Source organism: Guillardia theta, assembly GCF_000315625.1.
Source record: "Guillardia theta CCMP2712 unplaced genomic scaffold GUITHscaffold_37, whole genome shotgun sequence".
Taxonomy (NCBI): Eukaryota; class Cryptophyceae; order Pyrenomonadales; family Geminigeraceae; genus Guillardia; species Guillardia theta.
The window spans coordinates 511,373-532,744 of record NW_005434637.1 but is presented as its reverse complement, the minus strand read 5'-3'; the positions used below and the strand labels follow the sequence as shown (position 1 = coordinate 532,744).

The window sequence follows — 21,372 nt, the reverse complement described above, 5'->3', positions numbered from 1 at the left end:
TCGCCCTGACCTCCTCTTGCAGCCATCGAGCACCAGAAGAGGAGGAGCCGCGCGCCGGAGGGGGACGTCTCCTCCGACCTCATCCTCCCCAGCATCTCCCCGAACAAGCGCGTAGAGCAGCGGAGACCCCGCCCACCAGTGGCAAAGGAAGGGGTCCGCCTTCCTCACATTCCTTCGTCATATTCAAGCGTCTCGCCGGAGCAGGTGCTGCCTCCTGGAAGGTCTTTGCCGAGCTGACGCCTAGCAGGAGCCTCTGCCATTCCCTTCCGACGGCAGCAACGTGCAGAGAAGGATGCAGGCGGGCTCCAGAGCCTTCATCGAGCGGCAGCGGCGGGCCCGTCCCCTTCCCAGCTCCGATCCACCACTCGAGGTCCTCTACAAGCTTCCCAGGCAGAAGCTGGTGGTGCGGCAGCCGCAGGAGAGGCCGCTGAGGATGGAGAGGTCCGCTGCTGCGAGGAAGGGGCTACAGGAGTGACGGCCATGGCAGGGAGACGATCTTCCAGAAGGAGATGAGCATACAGAACCGCCTCGTCTCCAACCAGGTCCACCTCGAGAACAAGTTCCATGTACGGCAGCAGGTGATCGGGATTTCCCTCCTCCCTTCTGCTCTCCAGGCTGCTTGCCACTGACATGCTTCTCAGCTGGCGCAAAACTCCTTCTTCTCCCGTCCTTCAGGTTTGCTACTTCTTGCCCTAGCACTTTGAGAGACTGATGGCCACTGCCAGGCCAGAGATTCGGAGGAGGAGGAGGAGGAGGAGGAGGAGGAGGAGGAGGAGGAGGAGGAGGATGGTGGGGATGACTAAGTTGAGTCGGGAGGAGGAGGATGAGGAGGATGGTGGGGAAGTCGGAGTCGGAGTTCAAGTAATGTCACTAAGGTTTTAAGGTTGTTATAATTGAATATGATACAAATACTATCATCATAAGTATAATTAGTAATTCTTCTAGAAGCGTCTGGCACCCCACTGGGCCCGGCGCCTCAGTGGACCGGCAGCGTGAGCCTGGCCGGCGGACCGGGCCGCGGCCGGGCCGGGCGCCACCCCCGGCGGTACCGTCCCACTGGCCTCTGCGATGGTGAAAAGTATCCGTGAGTATCCGTGAGTATCCGATTTGAATTTTTTCACGAATGGCGGGTAAAAGGCGGCTCATGTTTCCATAGACGATGATGGCGACGGCGACGGCGACGGCAGCGGCTACGGTCTCATCCGACAGCAACTGATCCGCTAGACACAAGTCTTCAACTGAGCTTACAACACCTCTGCTCCTGACATTCTTCTCTTCGAATCACCTGCCTTTGCATCTACCGGAATGGCACTGCTGAAGGAAGCGAACATTCGGTGAGCATGCCTTGATTCCTCTGGTCTTCCTCCCTGCACAGCCTGACCCCTGTGCAGTCATGACTTTGAGAATCATGACTATGAAGGATTTTCGACTTCCTCTCATCCCCTACAGGTGTTCTTGACTAATGTTTGAGGCCCATGCTGAAATGCTACATGGTTTGCAGGCGCTGAATGGATCGGGCGGGCCGCCGAGCAAGGCTGTTCTCTCAGCTTTGCGCACGTTGCAGGTCTCAGGAAATCAGGACAAACCCATGACGACTGAAATAGAATATCAGGACAAGATCAAGATGCTCGAGGATGACAGGCAGCAGCTGCAGGTGATTTGAATTTGCCACCAACTTTGTCTCCTGTCTGAAAGTAGGACAGACGCGTTTGAAGGAGTCGGAGGAAGCTCGAGAGAGAGTAGGATGAGAGAGAGGCTTGCTGAAGCGATCTGAGTGGGCATGAAGGAGGATCAACAGCACCGCTTGCTTGAGCGACAGCTGCAACTTCAACTTCAGGTTTGGTCCAATGCATGTAGACCGTTGATGGAGCTGAGTGGCTGCTGTGATAGGAATCTGTCAAGACGCTCAACATTCGACATGAGACCGAAGTTGACTCAATCAAGAAGTGATCTAAGAGCTGCCTGTCATTCTGAGAGCTGACCCTGGGTAGACACAACAAGCAGATTGTACAAGAACTCCAAGACTCTGTGCAGAATATGAATGTGAGGAGTACTCTTGGTTGCTCTATGCCCTATATTGAAGCGTCTCTGCGACAGACAAGGTTGTCGGAGGTTAAAGATGAAAACTATCACTTGCAGTCTAAGTTGCAGGCCGTGAGACAGGTGTAAATCTTTTCTCGTCCCCTGATCGAAACTGACGTTGTGAAAGGACCTCGGGCATAAAGATGATGAGTTGCAGAGACTGAAGCACTCACTGGCTGATCTTGAAGCTGCTGGTCTGCTGGGTTTCCATGCTGAAGGTTGTGAGTGACAGTTATACAGATGTCGCACTGCGCAAAGTGAATGAGAAGCTCGAGCGCAAAGTGACTTGCAAGAAAGCCTTGCCAACTTATGTTCTCAATTCTCGTTAACAGCTCAAGGATGACGAAGACATCACAACGCAGCTCACGGAGAAATTGTTGCGGTTGGAGCAGGAATGTTCCATGTTGAAGGTGCGCAACAGTTTCGACCTCAGGCACTTGAGAATGATCCTTTGCTGAGGGCAGACGTCAAAGAAGCAGTCAGAGGAGCGAGTCAACTCACTGCTTGCTCAGTTTGAAAGGTTGGAGACTGACTACGAGGTGAGTGGATCGGCGGGCAAAAGTTATGAATGACAAGCTTGTCAAGGGAATACGAACCGAAAACCTCACACTCCGAGATCAAGTAATCGAAACAGTTTGCAACGCTACAATCAATGCCGACTGAGTCTGTTCAGGTCAAGACTGCTCAAAGCCGCATCACTGTACAGGTCCTGATGAAATTGCTCATTGACAAGGGCTAATATTGTAGCAGGATGATGAAATCTCGTCCATTGCAGCAGACAAGACAGCAATTCTGTCTGAGAAACGGCAGCTTGAATCTTCTTTGCAGAATGTTCTACTCATCAACGAACAACTTCTCTCAAAAGTTGTCTACAACTTATCGCGCGCGCGTGAATTGAGTGTAACCAAAACGTTCCAGGTGTGCGAGGCTTCGCTCGGCGACTTCTCGGCTCAGCACAAGTCGATTTTGCAGGAAGAAATGAGCGGCGGCAACTCGACAAGGATTCCCGCTAGCCAAGGCTCATCTCTTGCTGCCCCGAAGCGCGTTCGTCGGAAGAAGAGTCCAGCCTCTGCAGTTGCCACAGGTTGCCGCGTTCGACTGCCAAGGCACAGTTGACGATACGATTTCAGCGAGCTCCCGCGTGAGGCAGAGCCTGGAGGAAGATGTCAAGTATCGTCCCAAGACAGGTAGTTCCTCCTGCCGTGCTGGCTCCTGGCTCCTTGCTGATCATGCGGGTAGCCAACATGCAAGCGAAGAGGAGCCCAACAGAGCGGCAGAAGGGAGGCCAGGTGTCTAAGATATCTGGTGATGTCCACTTGTGTGATATCCATCGGGAGATTGTGCTCACAGAAGTTTGTGTCAAAACAGATTTCATGCAGACTCAGATCCCCAAGGTGGCTTCAGAGGTGACGCCGATGGGTGTTGATGACTTTCGAGAACAGGACGAAGTGAAGATCTTGGAGGAAGAGATCTTAGAAGAGATACTTCATCTCAGACGCCAATACAAGGACATCTGTGCGCAGGTATAGTAAATTTGCCTATCTCGATCGCCCAGAAGGCTCCTTCTTATCTTCCTCGCCCTTCTGTCCTCCTTTCTTGGACTAGGGAGGTTGAATGAACATCTACAGGTGCAAGGAACCGAGGAAAGTCAGTTTGATGCCCAGCAACTCAATGTCGCTCTCAAGAGTGTATGCGTGATGTGTTGGCTTTTTTCATCTTGTAAGTCAAACAATCAGGTGATCGACAAGCTTGAGAAGAAAGGAAAGCAAATTCAACTGATACACAGACTTGTAAGTTGAGATCGTGTGAATCTTCGATTTGGAATGACCATGTTAGTAGAATGCAACGGCATGAAACGACGAAGCCTTGAAAATAATATGTTTGATGTTAAAGGACTTTGGCTGCCCTCATAAATTCTTGATTGAAGTGAAGTCAACGGAAGCTTCAACGATATTTACAAGATGAAATTTGAAATCATCAATGGGATAACTTAGTCATAGATCAGATCAGCAATCGGCCAATCCTCGAAGCTGCCATCTGGCAAGTACCTTGAGAAACAATGTGAGAAGATTTCCTGGTCAATGACTTCTCCGTACCTCCGTATCACAAACGGAATCTTGCCATCCTTGAGCTCCTTCATCGCGATCCTCAGCGGGTCAGACTCACTCCCGGGGACGCTCGTCAGGACTGGAGCGTTCATGCTGATCTGCAGCGCACGGGTGCCCAGCACGCGGGCTCGCTCATACTTGGTCATGTAGGGTGTTGTCAGTCGATCCTTGATCGGCGTCAACTCAACATGGTTCTCCTGGAGCTCTGCAAACATGTCAGACAAGGCGATCAGAAATGCGAAAAATCATGAGAGACCTGGGTCGTCTTCGTCGTGCACTGTGGAGTCAACGTGCTTCTGGTATTCCTGGGGTTCTTCCTTGTCGTCCTCCATGTCATTTTCTTCCTCTCCCATGTCAACTTCATTCTCACTGGGTGTCGTCAGTCAGGGAGGACAAAGCAATGTTGGCCGCACACCTTTCGTCGCTCATTCTGAATAGTGGTGAACAATTGCTGGCAAGCAACATCATCATTGCTTCAGTCAAACCACTCAACTCAACTCTTCATCTACCATTGTTTGCAATCCTCCATACTACATCTTTCTTTTTCCTGCATTCATTTCCAGCTAGCCCCTTTCTATACATGCAATCGTGCTATATGATTGCAAGCTGTTTCAACTCAAAAAGTCTACCTCTACGCATCAAAACCATTGATTTGCTCTCTTGCTTACTAACTACTTCCTTTCTTGCAGTCTCTCTTTCTTCGCTGCTCTTGTCATCGTCCTCGTCCTCCTCGGATCACTGCTCCCTGCGCATTGCACATGCGGATGCTCCAAAGCTCCAAGCACCCTACCCTATCCAATGAGGGCTGACCCACCCCACCAGGTCTGATACAGCATGTATCTACTTTTACCACCCCACCATGTACCTGGCAAGTCTTCATGCCCCCCCCCCCCCCCCCCCCCACTAATCCGACCATATGGTAGGGTCCCGGGCGGGCCCACCGCCCGCGGCCCGGACGGGCGGTGACTCGCCTCGTGACTCCGAGGCTCGTAAATCATTGCCACTACTTGACTCGAAGTCCGACACTGTGACTCTGTGACTTGAAGCCCACTTGATGGCCTCGCGGACCGACGGAGTCCGACGCAGCGTCAGAGCGAGTTTACATTACTCAGCGTATCATTGATAGTACGTATACGAGACAATCCTGCCGCTGTGCTGTTTTGTTGCCGAAGTAGCATTCAATGTACGACCCGTGGGCAGGCTCCGACTTCTGGATGGCTTGGTTAGTCCAATAGTGCACCCAAACCAACTTTCTTTGACTTTTCCTGTTTAAGCCTCAGTTCCGGCATGTAACATGAATTCTCGTACAGAATCAGACTTGGGGATTTCGTAAGCGATGTCATCTCCAGCCAATTGTTGTTGGATTTCCTGAAAGCAGACGAGATCTCAAAGAATATCACTGAATACAAAGCCAACCTCTTTCTTCTCTTCCTTTTCTTTCTCTGCATGTGCATACATCGCCTCTTGAATCAGAGCACGCTGAGCAGAAATTGAACCGTTACTTCTGTTGAGAAAAACTGCAGTACCTGATAATCTTGAAAGGCCTCCTGGGTATTCTCAGTGAATTCAAACAGGATGTCATTCTCCTCCGTTTCAGTTGTCCTGCATGTTGTTTAGAAGTTCGAAGGCTGGTTGTAACATGAGCTGACTTGAACACTCCTGTAGCGTTGAGCACTTGGGCGATGGTTGTCTTGGCCTAAATGAAGATTCAAACATCTGAGATCCACTTGACTCCGCACTGATACCTGATCTTCTGGTATCTCTGGTTGATTTGGAAAAGTTTGGCGCCACTTATTGCTATAAGAAGAATCAAATTTGATGAACATGCGAAGAACAACTCATTAGAACCAGAATTCCTTTGCAGTCAGCTGTCCGTCGGACTTTTGCAAAACATAAGCACAAGCCTGTATCATCCGTGAGAGTTGCAAAAAGAGGATCTCATGCAGAATCAAACCTGCACAAATTGAAGTTGAGAGCAGAAGTCGCATGCATCTTGAGAAGCAAAACTGACACCGTGAGGACACTGAGATAACAATGTAAGCGAAATTTTGATATATCCTTGACAGACCTCCTCAGGTTGAGGTCTAATTGTGAATGTCTTGATTCCAGGATCTTCTGTATCTATTGGGCATTGTGATCTGATAAATGTATGCAAATTACTTTGACGTTTACCTATCACCAAGAACAATCCACTCGATGCGAGAATTTTGGACACCTGGAAGACAGTCATGACCTCAGACTTCTAGAAAAAGAAGCACCTTCGTTGCAGCTGCTTCAGAAGTCATTGCGTCTGCAGACCCAGTAGCATTGAACTCCTTGTATCAACTTTCAGCTTTCATGAGGCAATTGCTGTCAATCACCTCGTTCCACTTGTCGGCAAAGGATATGGTGTCAATCGAGCCACCGGCTTCCGTGATGATTTTCTCACTTGATTACACGAAGTCAGACTTGACTTGGATGCCTTCCATATCACCATCTACGAAGGAATGATATTTCTTCGCATGCCATACAACGCTCTGGCGAATCCAGCGGAACGCCGTGGGGACATGTTCGCTGTGCCTTCTCGCTGAAGGACATCCTTGGAAAAAAAATCAAAATTTGCATCGTAAAGCATTGCAAGCCAACATTTTATCCTCGCTCCCCTCGATATCCTCAATGATGAAGTATCCTGTTGCGTTCATCGCGGGGGCCACATTCTCTCGTGCGGACTCAGCAGTCATGGGCTTCAGCGATGAGAATAGAGATGACCATGTGTTGGCAAACTCAGTAGTGTTTGCTTTGCCCCCTAGTCTCTGTAAGACGAAGGCGCATCTACGAATGAAAGCTGCAACACCTCATCACAAAGTAGCAGCATGCTGTGGATACGCACCAAGTACTTCACAATTCGAGCAACGTTCATCAGAAGACAAGGCGACTCCATGGGGACAAGTCTTGTTTGATGTAGCATTCTCGCCTCCATTCTGTGTCAGCGTTCCAACATCTTCCTTCTGCAAATCCTCTCCGTTCCCGCCGCGAAGATGAATTGCAACGAGGGGGGATTTGCGAAGCGAAAGACGGGTGTTTCCGAGCAGGGAGGGGGTAGAAGTGCGATAGGCAGACGAATGGGCGAGGAGAGCTTCAGCGTTCGATGGCACCATCATCAGTGCGACAGTGATCGCCCAGGCTGCCGCGGCATGCGCTTCCTGCCGCATAGCACCTGCTGGCATGCCTGTGCGACTGATGCCCGGGTCTGCAGGGTTTGCGTGGGGCGGGCCAACCCCTGGTGCTACCCAATGGCTACCTGACAGGCACCCCACCCCTGGACATCCCACCACCCTCAGTAGGTAGCGGGTCCTGAGGCGGACTAGGCGGGCGGATGCGCATCTAATGGTGCTGTATGAGCCGGTAGCGGCGGGAGCAGAAGCATCGGATGTGTTCTTCGAGCTTGCAAACTCCAGGCGAGTAACTTGTCACACATGATTGAGGACAAGTGCCTGCCATGTCGTTCCTGCAATGATAATCTTGCTTCGTTTGCAGGAGTGTGCAGTATAAATGTGCGAGCGGGCGTAAGATAGATATTGAACAAGAGAGAGACATTAAAAACTGTAATCATCGAGTTTGAATGCATGTCAACAAGTATTGATTGTGACTTCCAAAAGGTACAGGTGGCATTATATGGGAAACTGCTTTCTTCCTGGGATGTTTCCTCGAGGTAGGAGAAGGAAAGAGAATTTTCCAGTCCGAAATGGCCTGAACGATGTGCAAAGCGAAGAGGACTTGATCGTTTAGGATGGGATAAGGCAGATGAATCCCTAGAGACAACTGTTCAAGGAAATGAAGGGGCGAGGAAAAGGGGCAACGCTGAAGGGCCAGAAGGTGAATGATTCACAGCTGCCCAACTGGTCTTGATCAACGGGAACAGAACCAGTTCCGAACAAAAAGAGGAAACTCAAGAGCTCTTCTGCGAAATCCAAAAACAGACCGACAACGGTGAAAATAATGAGAGCTGCACGATAATCCCTTGTAATGAATTCCGAAGGTGTTGGAAGTCGGAGCAGGGTGCGGCCTACTGGGGCTGATACTCGCGAATTTGGGAGCACAGGCAGGCCTCTGGAGTGGAAGGAGTAGTGGAGCATTGAGGATGATTCAGGTGGTGCTGACCGAGGCGGAAGAAGCGATGAAGAACCTCAGAAGGAACGTGGAAAGGAACAGCAAGGTACGCTTGTAGCCTTGTACTCGCATGGCCCAATCGCATGGCCCTCGCACGAGGGAATGACTTTGTGAAGGTGAACAAGGATTTTCCACCCACAGCCCTGCGGGTCTGATCTCCTGCATGATGGCAATCTCATCTTACATCTCCTCTCTGCTACCAACGTTGTAGGTGAACTGGAGCGATGAGGATGACATCAAGACTCTTGAGACCAGTGAGGTCCTGGTCATGAATCCACAGTGTGCTCTGACTATCTTCCAGCCTCACATGCTCCTTTTGACGTGATTGTGGGGACCGATGTCATCTTCAATGTGAAGCTCGTGAGTTTCTTCCCTCCCCGTCGTGCTCGCGGGCCCCGGGCTGATCGGCCCGATTCTGATAGCTCTCACTCTCACTCCAGGTTGAGCCGTTGCTTCGACTTCTTTACCGGGTTTCTCACGACAAGTCCACGATCTGGCTGTGCATGCAAGAAAGATGCCCGGAAGCTCACAAGGTGAGTGGCCTGCTTCACTTCGTTGGCTGTAGGCAATGACACGCCTGCACTTCAGACTTTGCTCAAACTGGCCCCAAAGTTCTTCGAGCTCATTGACATGAGCAAATCGCTCTCTGTGAGTCATTGTGATTGGCTTCCCTCCCTGCCTCCCTCCCTCCCTCCCTTACTCACTCACTCACTGACTAGGAGTGCGAGGGTTGCGAGGCTGCGGAGTCGCTGGAATGTTTCTTGTTCTGTTTGATCAGGAAGAAACCATCAGTCAGCCTGTCTGACTAGAGTCAAACAGCAGTGCAGGCCGCCGCGCCGATTTGTTGGAACCGTTACATAACAGTTACTATCTAAGTCAAATACGCCCACCTACCCCCTCGTCACTATTCTCCGTCTGGGATTGTAACCCCTACTTGACGTCCATGCCGCTACCCACCCCTCCACACCCCCATGAAGCATCCCACCCCCATGAAGGGATTCCGACCCATCCACCCCCTTCACACCTAAATCTAGGTGGGGTAGTCATGGCTTTTTACAATAAGGGTGGGGTGGGTGGGGTGACTTGGCTGCAAATCAAAGCCGATCCCCGACGATGCTGTGCGGACATAGAGGGCTCATGGCTTTACCTCGAGATCCGCCGCGACCTCTTCTCTCCTTCCTTCTCCTCCTCACCATCACCTCCCATCATCATCATCCTCACCACCACCACCATTGATCATCACAATTGTCTTTGCTCAGCCACAGACCCTCGAAAACTTCTCCTCAGAAGCTGTCGTGACTGCCTGATAACTTGTCATTTTCGCAGGGTTAAAACCGAATGACGACGCGCGCCGAGGAGGAAGCGCTCTTCTTATCCCTGAGGAGCTTGAGGCAGATCCTCTGGCCAAAGCTTCCTCCAGCCTACAGCATGAAGGACATACTAGCGAAAGGACAAGATATTAATCTCCTAACATTATCCAGGGACCTTGATAATTGCCAGCTTCAGCAACTTTTCATGCGGGTGGAAGAGAAAGCAGAGATCAGTTCGAGGCTCATCGAGAATCTTAGAGTTGATCGTCTGCAGCATGTTGAACTCCAAGAGCGCTCACACAGCCTTCAGGCACTCAACGATGAGTTGACGCAGGCCATAGATCGCCTTCAGAACGACTTCCTCGTTCTCCTCAACGCATTCCAAGAGAAGGACGCAGATCTGAAGAAGCTAGAGGCTACGAGGGAGGAGGAAAAAGCACCTTCCTCTGCTCGAGAAGGCGGAGAGCAAAACATCCAAGGAAAACCGATCCAGTTCCACACAAGCGAGCAGGTAGAATGAATAGCGCCTCCCAACCTGGAATTCAAAGTCTTTCCAGGTGCAAGTAGCTGGTGCAAGTGACACATCAGTTGGCAATGAAGACCTCAGTCAAGAACGATCGACAAGCAGCCCCCCTAAACTCGTTTGCCAAATTCCAGAAAAGATTCACCAACCCGGTCAAAACTCTCTGAGTCCCAGTCAACCCTACGAGCTGCATTTCGTCTCACGTGAATCGAAATTGAGGATTGAAACAAAAGCATCGTTTCCATTCACAGAAAAATTGTGCATCCTGAAGCACAATGAGAAGGATTATTTGCTCAAGAGCTCCTACGTGAACGGGGAGCATGTCACGAAACTCTACGTTCCTAGAGCATCGTTGGAGCTTAATAACCAAGCCAAGGATTGTATTGGTTGTGACTATAACACGACGCTGACAATATCTTGCACAAAATCGAACGTTGTTGTCTCGGGAACAAGAAACTTTGCCTACATGGAGGCAGATCGCCAGGTACTGTACAGCAATTACGAAGTCCTTGGTTTGGACACCATCTTCGGTTTCTTCTCAAGACATCCCAACAAGAATGAAATTCTTCTACAAGTGAAGAAGAGAGCGACCGGTGAAAGCCAAGAAAGCTCAGAGCGAAGGAGAGTTTCAAAGAGCGCGACTCCGCCGCAGAGTCCGACAAATCGACGTTTTGTCGGATCGGTCAATCCTGACGTATCAAGTCGTCGATCGATCGAGGTATGTCCTGCAATGCACCTGCCGCAATCTGATGGAATCGAAGAGCAAAGGAAGCAAGAAGTCTAGCCCTGTGGTCAGGTAGATTGCTTGTCTACAACATGTCCAGCATCGACTTATTCTTCGCTCCACTTCAGCAGGTGTGAATCACAAGGTTCGAAAGGTTGCGACGAGGGAGGCTTGTGATCGTGAGATGTAGACGGGATGCGTCAGGATGAGGTGGTTCTCTTCGACGGCAGGCCTCGGAAGCACAACATAGGTTACCCCCTCGTGGATGTCACGTCCTTAATCTTACGATGCAGGAGTCGGGGTTCATTTCAGAGTGAACAAGAAGGGAGAGCTGGTCTTCGATTTCCTCACCCCCAACGGCCCTGCACAGAAGTGAGCTGAGACTTTGGGTTGCAAACGACCTGTGACGAATGTGAAGGAGCGGGATCATCGAGATCGGCGATCGCCTGGTTGGAATGCGCTTGTGCCCAACAATTCTATCGTTGATATTTCCATCGCTCAGGTTGCAATCGATGGGAGGCCCACGGACCGGATGAGGGCAGACGAGGCGGCTGGTGTGGTCGGGAGAGGAGGCGGAGGAGGAAGCTGACTTGTGTCTTCAGAATGCCTGCTGGGCAGTGAAGGGTCGAAGGTCAAGCTCACGGTCGCGCACGGAGTCAAGAGAGTCCTGCAGGACGTGGTGACCGGCGCCGGTAGCATGAGGAGAAGCTGCCGATGACTTGAGCTCGGGCAGGTGCTGGAGAGGGGGATCCAAACCAGCGAGTCAAGCTCGACCAGGTTCTTGGAAGTTTGACCCGGGGCGCACGTATGTGATTTGATGTCTGCAGCCCTTCGTCTTCAAAAGATACTAGAATGTCATCGGACACGTTCAGGCCGTTGGAGCTTCGAAGTCCCAAATCCCCCCCTGCGTCTTCTCCGCTCCTGAACTTCGCGGTGAGAAAGTGATTTGACAAGACCTGTCTGATTGATCCGCTGTCAGTCGAGGAAGCATCTTCAAGACGCAGCGAAAGGTCAAAGGGATTTTGTTGTGGTTTTTCCTCATTACCTTCCGTTAGAGAGCACGAAGGAAAGGACGAGTCACAACGTGATCGAAAACGATCCTTCAAGGTTTCTCCTACCCAACTCCTTGCCCTACACTTTCAGTACCTGCCAGCCTCTCCGACACCCATTCCCTCCCCACTTACCGCCTCTTCCTCCTCATACTTCCTCTGCGCCTGCTGCTGCTCCTCGTCATCGTCATCCCTCCCTTCTTACCACCCAACGAAGCTCAAGCTCACCATGTGCAGGAGCGGAGCTGCTGAGCGGCGAGGGGAGCTGGCGAGCATTCTCAAGTACAGCAAGAAGGTCGAAGGAGGGGAGGGGCTTCGAAACGAGCAGGCGCAAACCTTGAGTGGAGCGTTGAAGCTGCAAGAAGACCTCTCCTTGATAGAGACTGGAGGTCCTCCTCCTCCTCCTCCTCCTCCTCCTCCTCCTCCTCCTCCTCCTCCTCCTCCTCCTCCCCAGCTGCCCGAGACTGATAGCAATGAGAGCAGGAAGTGTCGGCGACATGATCCTCGATGTTGATGTTGATCCCCTCAGATCTCTAGAACCTGCGTCCTCCCAGGTACACTCCCTCCACCATATTTTCTCCCCCAGCACTGTGTCTGAGCTCTATGCTCGAAAGGTCATGGAGAGCTCGCGCTCCACTCAGTCTCAGCCCCGGAAGAAGGAGATCGTACACAAGGAGGAGGCTCCCCGGTCCCTTCCCTTGTCAAGTTCCTCCAACTTGTGGCAAGAGATCCGCAAGGCTCGCCCTTCTCTCTGCTTGATTCTCGTCTGACCGTCTGACCTCGCAGGTCCCTTTGCATGATTTCTCGCTGGCCGAGGCCGACGGCATCTCTCGCAACATCATCGAGTCTTCGAAGCTCCTTCACTGACTCTCAGTTATTAAATCGTAGCCTTCCCATATGACCGTGACCGTTGCAGCTCAAAACGCACTGAGCCGTGAGCTGCCGCGGCCGATTCGGGCCCCAGGGTTGACCTGCAACGGTTACTATCAGTTACCGGCAGCCCGGCCGGGCCGAGTCGCGGCGTCGCCCTGGTTGCGGCAGCAGGCCAACAGCAGGCACTGTGACAGAACAGCAGGCGGCACTGCAGGCAGCAGGCCGGCGGTTGACCGCGGGTTGACCCCCGAGTATGATGGGGATGAGGGGGGAAGTGGGAAAGGGATCCTGTGAACATGACGGCAGAGTGGGAGGCCCACACAAGGTGACGATGCTGAATCGAGCGCATGACGATGGTGGAGTAGAACAGAAGGAGGAAGCTCACTGCTTGCTCCTCCTCTCTCATGGGAGAACTTCCCGCTCGAACTTCCGTGGTGCATGGCGAGTCCGAAGAAGTGCTTTCGTTCCCCACCACGAAAAAAGTTTTGAGGTTGCACGGAGGCGCGAGGTTCAAGCATGTCTCGTGCGGGAGAGTCGTTACGCTCTTCCTCGCGGTCATCCACATTTCTTTCCTGTCCAACGTGGCCGCCCAGGGAAGGCCTGCGCCTGATGTCTGGGTACGAAGGGGATCCTTTGCCTTCATGAGCAACATGACAGCGGATGCACTCGCGTCGCAGCTCTGCGGACTCACTTCCTCACCCCCCCATCCTCGTGATAAATTTGGTCACTTCACATTCAGAGCTGTTGCCAAGCACCAACCTCGTGCTGCATCAGCATCGGGGCCTTCCGAGCAAGCCCTCGTAGAGTTGATATGGCGGCAAGAAGAAGCAGGGTGTGCGAGTGCGAGCAGCGAGAGCTCGGGCAACGTCGAGCTCTTGGACGTGAGGATGGAAGGGAGATCTAGGATGATCGCGCTGCTGTTTGCGGGTCAGTGGCCTTGGCCTCACATATTCTACTCGTCGGAGGCCTCGTTCAACCTGAAACAATCCGACGTCCAGGTTGACCCAACGCTCTCCGTAACCTGTCTCGATGATGACGTGTTGGAGTGAAGCAGGTAGATCTCTACGTGTGCTCCGGTTGTGCGTTCCAGGGGTTTCTGTTCGAGTACTGGTCAAGCCTGTGTCAGTGAGTCCTCGACAGCTCCGTTGCTTCACCCTCCATGACAACAAGTTCTTTGCAGATCACAACTGCAGCCTTTCCTTGCTTCAAGATACTGCACGCACAAGTGAAAAATCCTTGTCTTCCTCCTTACTACTCTCTTCTTTTTCCTTCTTCCCTGTTCACTCCCACCCTCCCTCCCTCCGGGCCTCTTCCTCCCTTCCTTTAACTCTCCCTCCCTCCCTCCCTCCCTCCCTCGATTAAGCTTTCTCCTCACGAATTTTGAATCGCAGATCATCAGAAACTCGTCATTCTCGCCCGATCAGAGAGGTAGCATACACGCCCTTCCTCTTGAATCAGCTCTCGATACCGCAGAGGTCACTCCAGTCTTCCTCGTCTCGCGATCTTATGACGGGCTCAGGTATTTCCTGTCCATGAATCTGGTGCTCGATGATTCCAAGGAGAAGTGGGCAAGGAGGTACATGCTCAGGACAATGGAGTTACATTGGGACTCTCCTCATCTCCACCAGGATCCTTCATACTTCCTAACGGTCAGCGCATGACGTTAGACAAGTCTCGTGATTCACTGCCTCGTAGCTGGGATATTTCTTACAGCAGTTTGCGTACCTCGCTGATAGCAATATCCTCCTGCTGTCCTTCAGGTGTCGTGCCCTTCCCCTCCTCCTTGCTCAGTCACACCTAGAGGGTCTGATCGACCCCGCAGAGCGCTGCTGACAGCGAAGCGTCTTGCCCCAGACCTTCATGAGGCGACGCTCTTCTCTATCCCGGTCTCGATTGCAATGGTTGCCTCCCTTTCCTCTCAAGTTGAAGTTTCCGTGTTGACGCAGTTGTTCCTGATGCGAGAGGATGTGGAGGAAGCGATCAACCTGCTGGAATCCTTCAGGACAAATTCTCCTCAGCACAACATCCAAGTGATCCCCCCGCTCTTCTCTGCCATAGCGGGTCTTCGGCAGGCACAGGTGAGGGCGAAGGATGGAGCATGCTCTAGAGCTGAGCGTTAGAGCAGCAAGGGAAGAAAGTTGCCATCAAGGAGGCTGCTGTCCAGCAATTCCTCAGCAGGATGACTTCACTCAGGTTCCCGTCTCCGGCTGTCCAGCGCCGCTCTGACATCTCCCAGCTGGCTGAAGGACTTCAGCATGGCGGTGGTGGCGGCACCCCAGCACACGCAGGGGATGCGAGTGGTACCAGAGTCTATCGTGATGGGTCGGGCTCATCGGAAGCGAGTCGGAGCTGAAGTAGCTCGCAGGCGGTTGTTTTGGTTCGGACCTGCTCAACGGGAACGTCAACGTGGCGGACCCTGACGAGGTGAGGCGTCAGGGCCCTCGACAGGCGTGTCTCAGCTCTGACGGCTGTACGACCAGGTGGAGTTGTTGCTGAGGAGGATTCTCTACATGCTGCCGACCGGTTGTCGCTCGATCTCCCTCCTTGCGGGCTTGCGGTTGGCAGGCAAGTGACCAAGTTTGACAGGAGACCAAGAGGAAAAAATCACTTTCGTCGATATCGGAGCCAACACTGGCTGCTTCTCCATGCTAGCTCTTGGCTCGCCAGAGATCATGGTGAATGACCCTCTGCGCTCTCCATCTCACTCCCCATTCTCAGGTCGCGGCATTCGAGCCCATCCCTAACAACTATCGCGTGCTGCTGGGAAACATCGCGGTGAATGGAGTCCAGAATCAGATTAGAGCTTACAACTTCGGGTGAGTTGACCCGCTGCCTAGTTTGGAATGATGCTAGAATCCCATTCATTTAGAATCCCATGCTTTGTTGTTCGCAACGATCTTTCATACTCCTGACATCTCGTCTGTTGTGTTATTTTTATCATCCTCCTGACACGTTGAGAATCTACTTCAGACTCTGGAACGAGTCCAAGACAGCTGAGATGTGCGACATGACGGAGACAGGTGTACACTTCCATCACATCGCATGCCTCAAAGACGCGTGACGTCTCAACAGGCCTGTCGGGCATGTCAAGGATCTCCCTCGACCACGGTTGATCTGCTCCTTCCCTCTTCTCGCGCTGCTCTTGACCTTCTCCTTCAGATTCCCATGAAGGGCTTTTGTGCCATCGACTGCAGGTAGAGAACACTGTAACAAGGCCCATCTGCAGAGCCTGAGAGAATCGCAGCCTGTACAGCTGATGAAGCTCGATGACATAGTCGAGCGCGATAGCATCACCAACGTCAGACTGATCAAGATCGACTCCGAGGGGTCGGAGATGGAGATCCTGTGATCCCCTCCCTCAGCCTCTTGTTGCCCTGGTTGACCGGCGTGCGGCAGACAAGGGGCAAGGAACCTCCTCCTCCGCGATCGTCCCGAGATCTTCGTCGAGGTCAGGAGCGCCGGCTGTCAAGGGCAGCCGTTAACATTCGAGCTCAGGTCGACATGGCGAGAGAGGCCGACGGCGATGGACCGGTCTCATCGTTCTTGACAGAGATGGGATACTCTATCGGTATATGTGGATCCCTTGCTTGCTTTCATCCTTCAAACTTCATGGCAGAGAGTCGATATGGACCCTCCAACCTTCTCTTCTCACCTTTGCTCGACACGTAGCCGAGAGAAGAAATCATAACGAGGGCGAGCACCGGCGAGCTTACACCTGGCAAATTCCGTGGAGTGATGGTGGAAGAGGATAAGGGGTTGGGTTAGATGAGATAGCGGTACTTACAGACATGTAACACATGACACATGACACATGTGTACTTGGCACATACATAAGGAATCACTACAAGAAAGCGACGACGGGGGCCTTCTTGTCCCATGTGAGGGTGTCCTGGCAGTATGGGATCCCTGTGTCCCAACCGTGAACATCCGAAAACATGTGAAGAGCAGGGAGCTTTCAGATCCAAGGACAGCGGAAGAGCATGAACATTCCAGACAGATGGGTAGGTGAAGAGCAGAGGAATTATCTTACCATTCATGCTCTTGCCAGGTGGGCAGCTATATCCATTGTGATGCCCGACCTGGTTCTCGATGCCTAAAACGAATGTTCAATGCAAGCCGATCGCCCTCCAGCACTCAATCGTGCACAGAAGCGTTCAGGCACTGTGCAACTTCACGTTCACATAGCTATCAACCGTTTCATCCCCTTCCCCTACCCACCATACTTCTGCTCAAAACCGCCCTCCTCCCATCGCTACGTCGGCTCCTTTCCTTTCCCCCGAAGCCACAGAGACTACAAGTTCTGTGCTTGCTGCATGTCCAAGGATCGCTAGCTATCTTGTGTCCCTCTTCCATCCTCCTCTTACATTCAGCACAGTTGAACATGTCTGGGCCTCCGCCGAGCGCTATAGGCACCGCCACGAACAGCATTGAAGAGGCAGTGGTTACAAAACGGTTACACCTGCAAGAAAAGTACCTCGGTGCATATGAGGGAGATGATTTTCCGATCGGGGATGAGGGCAATAGCAGGGTGACGGGCAAATGGCGCGAAGCGTAGGGAGCTGGAGCAAGCGAGGGGAGTGGGAAGGAGGAGAGGGGAGGAGATAGAAGAGGAGGCGTAGTACATTCAGAGAGAAGCGAGATCGGGAGGCGGGGGAGGGATAGGAGAGGCGAGAGTGTGCTCGAGGGGCATGGGTGTACGAACTTCATATCGTGAGGAAATGAGAACTGCACTGGCGGGATGCAACGGAAACGACCACATGGGAGAGGAGAAAGGCAAAGTTTGTTGATAGCCAAGGACAGAAAGGAAGAGCTGGAGACTCGTGTTTGTAGGCAGGGAGTTAGCTGCCTCCCATAACATGATTTGCGAGGGCCCGATGTGACTTCGGTGATGCAGGCGTTGCCTCGTCAGAGTCCAAGAGGATGTTCAGCGAGGATCCGACTCTGGAGCGATCCTTCCGTGGACACAAGGATGCCATCAACAGCGTCGTCTTCAACCCTAACATGAAACAGTTGATATCAGGGTCTCAAGACAGCTGCCTCATGATCTGGAACTTCAAGCCACAGCTACGTGCATTTCGTTTCGCAGAGCATACGGTGATCCAGCATTTGCAGCGCATCGTCTGAATGACTCCCGATGAACAGGAGCCTGTTTACTCCGTTGCGATATCGCCGACAGGCGGGATCATCGCATCGGGCTCCAAAGACAGAACGATCAGACTGTGGGCGCCCAACATGTAATAGGTTTGCTCGACATGAAAACAAGAGCTGAATCCGTCCTCGCAGAAGCAAAGGCCGTTCGTCCGTGATCAAAGCACACAATGGGGGCGTCCGATGTGTCTCCTTCTCTCCCGACTCCTCTTCTCTCATGAGTGCGTCTGATGACAAAACTCTCAAGGTGGATTTCGATGCAAGTTGGCAACGGCAACTGAACTCGAGCTAGATGTGGACACTGGCAGGACAGAAGTTCAAGCTGACGCTGAGCGGCCATAGCAACTGGGTGAGGTCTGTGAAGTTCAACCCGCAAGGGAACTTGGTTGTCTCAGGAGGTAAGGGAAAGCATCAAGTTTGTCTTGTCGTCACCCGGGTACAGGCGATGACAAAACCGTCCGACTCTGGGATGTGTCGCAGCGGAACTGTGTCCAGACGTTCTACGATCACACTGGGTATCGACTTCCTCTCTCTGACTTCACTCCTCACGATTGATCGAAGTGCGGTGAACGACGTCGCGTTCCATCCAGACGGCTTGTGCGTCGTTGCCTGCAGTGCCGATCATACGATCAACATCTGGGACATCCGGATGAATCAGTGCGTGGACTTGTCCTGAGAGTCCTTTTCTCCTTGCTCCTACGTCGAGCCCATCGTGACATTGGGTTGCTGTCCTTCGGCAGGTTGCTGCAGCATTACGCTGGGCACAAGGACAGCGTGAACAGCATCAGTATCCACCCGTCCGGCGACTACATGCTGTCGGGGTCGTCGGACATGACAACAAAGGTTGGTAGTGAGCTTCGTTCAGCTGCCTCTGATCACTGTCTTGCCAGATCTGGGACCTGCGTGAGGGACATCTCTGTTACACGTTGCACGGGCATGAAGGAGCTGTCCGATCAGTTGCTTTCTCGCCGACGGTGAGAGCAGGACGATTGCGAGTTGCTCTGTTGATTATTTCTTCAGGGAGATTATCTGGCGACAGCATCCAACGACGAGAATCTGCTCGTCTTCAAAACAAACTTGTCTTCGAACACCAGCGCTGCGCAAGATGCAAAAGTCAGCTTGTGAGATTATGTCAAAGATTGTGAGACGTGCATGATTCTTGTATGTCATAGGCAAAAACAAGCGAAGAAGCTCCAAGAGAGGGCGCCGAATGCGGATGACAATGCTGAGGTATTGAGGAAACATTGCTCCACTCTGATACCTGATATCAAGATGTACAGAATCGAGATATTCAAAAGAAGTTTCAACAGGATCTCATTCCGATGTCAAAAGATGCTGCTGCTCGCGCTGTGGATGGAGGAAGTCGAAAAAAAAACAAGGGGGAACAAGCGATGCATCAAGCTCAACCTCATGCCGCTGACGTCAACGACCCTGCTTCGAGCCAAACTTACGAACAGGAAGTGCAGGAGGAGAAGGCAGAACAAGCCCCTGCCCCTGCGCTTGCACAGGCGCTCAGTGTGGAAGACGTGATGGTAGGTGTTTGCGTATGCTATTAATTTTTTAACACCTTTTCGTAGCACAAGGTGTTGCGACAGCTTGAAATCCTCAACGACACGGTGTTGGTGATGGACAAACGGATCTCTTTGGTGGAGAGTCGGATGAGGACACTGGAAAATTCGCAATGACGACCAAGATTACACATACAAATGAATTGATGACAAAAGATTGCTTAAATCGTTGCCTATTAAATGAGGTCTGACTGTTTATTCTACAATATTCACGGGAAAAATTGGCGTTCACATTCACTTTGGGAAAGGGGGAAAACAAGGAGCTGTTGCCAGAGGAATTCACAAGAGCAAAGGCAAGTTAACGGCATTCTTGAGTAGCATGGGCTTCCTGAGGTCACTGCACGGGATAGCTGAGCGAGCGTTAGACGTCAAATTTGATACAGCGGTTTCGGTCAACTTCACCTTTGACAGGCTGCAGGCGATAAAATTCGCCGTGGGGTCGATGAGAGGAGCTGCAGATGCTAGTCAGGGGCATGTAGAGGAGAGAAGAGCAAGAGAAGGGTACCAGAAAAACTTGTTTCCTACTCCATCGGGCACAAGGCATGAAGCTCGTTTCTTGCACTCCTTCTCTTGGCACAGACGAGACGCCACGTAGACCTGTGAGAAGGAGGTCAGACAAGCTTCTGCTGCGGTCAGCTTGCGCCACCTGCCCGTCCTTCTTGTGTGTAGAGCAGCACCGGGGGATCATGTCGTTGTGCCAGCCAAAGGAGGGAAGCTTCGTGCAGTTCTGGAACTCACACCTCCGATGTCGAACATCCACATGATGAGTCAGCTTGTGCTTCGCACAAAACTTTGCCTCCACTTGCTGTGACCCCGTGATTTAGAATCGGACATGTGAGCAGGCAAGACAGACCTCAGCTTGTTCCAGGTAGACGCGAGCGTCGCCGAACACAGGGTGTCGACGACAGTTTGGGAACTGACATCTCTTGTTCGCAACGTCCACATGATGCGCTGACTTGTGCTCTCTGCAGTACCCGGGTTTCTTTCAAGCAACATGTCACAACCCACAACCTCCGTCCATCTCTGTCTACCTTGCTGAAGGGCTCCCCGAAGACAGGCCGTTTGCTGCAGCCGACGTGCTGGCACTTGCGGCTCACCACGTTCTTGTGCATCGGAAGTTTGTGCTGAAAAGTCAAAGTCACAAACCACAAGACCAGGCGAGCTCACCCCCAACCTGCAAACAGAAGATCGGCTTCCCGTCGACCGGGTCCCCAAAGTTTGCAGCCTTGCAGCATCCCTCGATGTACGTGCATGTCCTCCATCCGTGCCGCCGCTTCGGCTTGTTGCTGTGACGAGAGTCGGAGTCAAGAGAAAACTCAGGGAAGATTTCGGCGCTGAAGAAGCTGTTCTCAAGCTCCACGTCGTTGTGAGTATGACCCTCCACACTCGAAACGAAGCTGGGGGAAGGTAAACCGGACGAGGAGTCCAGTCCGGCTGATTCCCACTGAGCATGAAAAGCATCGACTTGCCCGCCCTGCGATGTCTCAAACGAGCTTCTCACTTGCTCACTCCAGTCTGGTGAACTTGTTCTTTGCCTCTTCGACTGCATTGCGCCTTGTCCCATTGCAACGGAGCGAGGCAGTGTCCTGGGTTGCGTGCATGTACTGATTGGATTGGCAAAAACAGTTGAAGAGTAGACGAGAGAGACGAGAAGAGCTACAAGTACAGAAGCGTCTCCCTGAGAGCCATCGGAAGACAAAGGCATTGGGGGTGGATGTACACTGGGGATGTGGTATCTTCTTTCTCCTCTCAGCGCTTCAATGCATTGTTTCTTCAGGACCGAAAGATGTAACAAGCTTCAGCTTCTGAACTTCTTTAGAGATAAGGATGCTTCTCAT

General features: G+C 52.2%; 8 protein-coding genes across 8 annotated transcripts; 4 read left to right on the top strand and 4 right to left on the bottom strand.

The window, feature by feature from the left end:
• Positions 1-1,119: 1,119 nt before the first annotated feature.
• On the top strand, positions 1,120-2,868 carry GUITHDRAFT_152845 (hypothetical protein; the record flags this gene model as incomplete). Its single annotated transcript, XM_005832027.1, has 16 exons — positions 1,120-1,334; positions 1,392-1,449; positions 1,502-1,564; positions 1,613-1,654; positions 1,704-1,739; positions 1,787-1,837; positions 1,891-1,946; positions 1,992-2,043; positions 2,098-2,163; positions 2,210-2,276; positions 2,323-2,363; positions 2,415-2,492; positions 2,547-2,621; positions 2,668-2,702; positions 2,756-2,788; positions 2,833-2,868. Coding segments are annotated over exons 1-16 (787 nt in total), but the record flags the coding sequence as incomplete, so codon positions are not given.
• A 1,204-nt stretch (positions 2,869-4,072) lies between these two features.
• GUITHDRAFT_71663 (hypothetical protein) lies at positions 4,073-4,405 on the bottom strand (the record flags this gene model as incomplete). Its single annotated transcript, XM_005832026.1, has 2 exons — positions 4,073-4,130; positions 4,179-4,405. 2 exons carry the CDS (start codon positions 4,403-4,405, stop codon positions 4,073-4,075), a joined length of 285 nt encoding a protein of 94 aa, XP_005832083.1.
• A 1,008-nt stretch (positions 4,406-5,413) lies between these two features.
• GUITHDRAFT_109147 (hypothetical protein) lies at positions 5,414-6,910 on the bottom strand (the record flags this gene model as incomplete). The annotated part of the gene is made up of 14 exons (XM_005832025.1): positions 5,414-5,455; positions 5,499-5,558; positions 5,607-5,669; positions 5,717-5,792; positions 5,840-5,886; positions 5,936-5,987; positions 6,039-6,094; positions 6,145-6,213; positions 6,259-6,311; positions 6,363-6,405; positions 6,449-6,505; positions 6,551-6,617; positions 6,664-6,768; positions 6,816-6,910. The coding sequence occupies 14 exons, from the start codon at positions 6,908-6,910 to the stop codon at positions 5,414-5,416; spliced, it is 885 nt and encodes a 294-aa protein (XP_005832082.1).
• Positions 6,911-8,003: 1,093 nt separating this feature from the next.
• Positions 8,004-12,812, top strand: GUITHDRAFT_139365 (hypothetical protein; the record flags this gene model as incomplete). The annotated part of the gene is made up of 21 exons (XM_005832024.1): positions 8,004-8,045; positions 8,209-8,385; positions 8,551-8,593; positions 8,641-8,699; positions 8,780-8,872; positions 8,928-8,987; positions 9,735-10,160; positions 10,207-10,890; positions 10,934-10,968; positions 10,997-11,027; positions 11,101-11,146; positions 11,190-11,268; positions 11,315-11,345; positions 11,399-11,450; positions 11,499-11,588; positions 11,630-11,673; positions 11,748-11,829; positions 11,876-11,906; positions 12,183-12,334; positions 12,429-12,559; positions 12,732-12,812. The coding sequence occupies 21 exons, from the start codon at positions 8,004-8,006 to the stop codon at positions 12,810-12,812; spliced, it is 2,469 nt and encodes an 822-aa protein (XP_005832081.1).
• A 410-nt stretch (positions 12,813-13,222) lies between these two features.
• GUITHDRAFT_139364 (hypothetical protein) lies at positions 13,223-16,487 on the top strand (the record flags this gene model as incomplete). Its single annotated transcript, XM_005832023.1, has 18 exons — positions 13,223-13,816; positions 13,873-13,943; positions 13,999-14,043; positions 14,210-14,293; positions 14,338-14,467; positions 14,514-14,578; positions 14,641-14,896; positions 14,944-15,118; positions 15,184-15,242; positions 15,299-15,341; positions 15,405-15,493; positions 15,537-15,634; positions 15,789-15,838; positions 15,891-15,926; positions 15,978-16,012; positions 16,033-16,163; positions 16,215-16,266; positions 16,314-16,487. 18 exons carry the CDS (start codon positions 13,223-13,225, stop codon positions 16,485-16,487), a joined length of 2,187 nt encoding a protein of 728 aa, XP_005832080.1.
• Positions 16,488-16,614: 127 nt separating this feature from the next.
• Positions 16,615-17,248, bottom strand: GUITHDRAFT_152844 (hypothetical protein; the record flags this gene model as incomplete). Its single annotated transcript, XM_005832022.1, has 3 exons — positions 16,615-16,724; positions 16,849-16,911; positions 17,183-17,248. Coding segments are annotated over 3 exons (194 nt in total), but the record flags the coding sequence as incomplete, so codon positions are not given.
• Positions 17,249-17,738: 490 nt separating this feature from the next.
• GUITHDRAFT_157908 (hypothetical protein) lies at positions 17,739-19,651 on the top strand (the record flags this gene model as incomplete). Its single annotated transcript, XM_005832021.1, has 10 exons — positions 17,739-17,912; positions 17,961-18,052; positions 18,102-18,213; positions 18,259-18,364; positions 18,409-18,481; positions 18,528-18,623; positions 18,707-18,740; positions 18,857-18,940; positions 18,987-19,028; positions 19,544-19,651. 10 exons carry the CDS (start codon positions 17,739-17,741, stop codon positions 19,649-19,651), a joined length of 921 nt encoding a protein of 306 aa, XP_005832078.1.
• Positions 19,652-20,106: 455 nt separating this feature from the next.
• Positions 20,107-21,167, bottom strand: GUITHDRAFT_94837 (hypothetical protein; the record flags this gene model as incomplete). Its single annotated transcript, XM_005832020.1, has 5 exons — positions 20,709-21,167; positions 20,566-20,658; positions 20,388-20,516; positions 20,181-20,339; positions 20,107-20,131 (listed from the first exon to the last, which is right to left on the bottom strand). Coding segments are annotated over exons 1-5 (795 nt in total), but the record flags the coding sequence as incomplete, so codon positions are not given.
• Between the last annotated feature and the right edge of the window lie 205 nt (positions 21,168-21,372).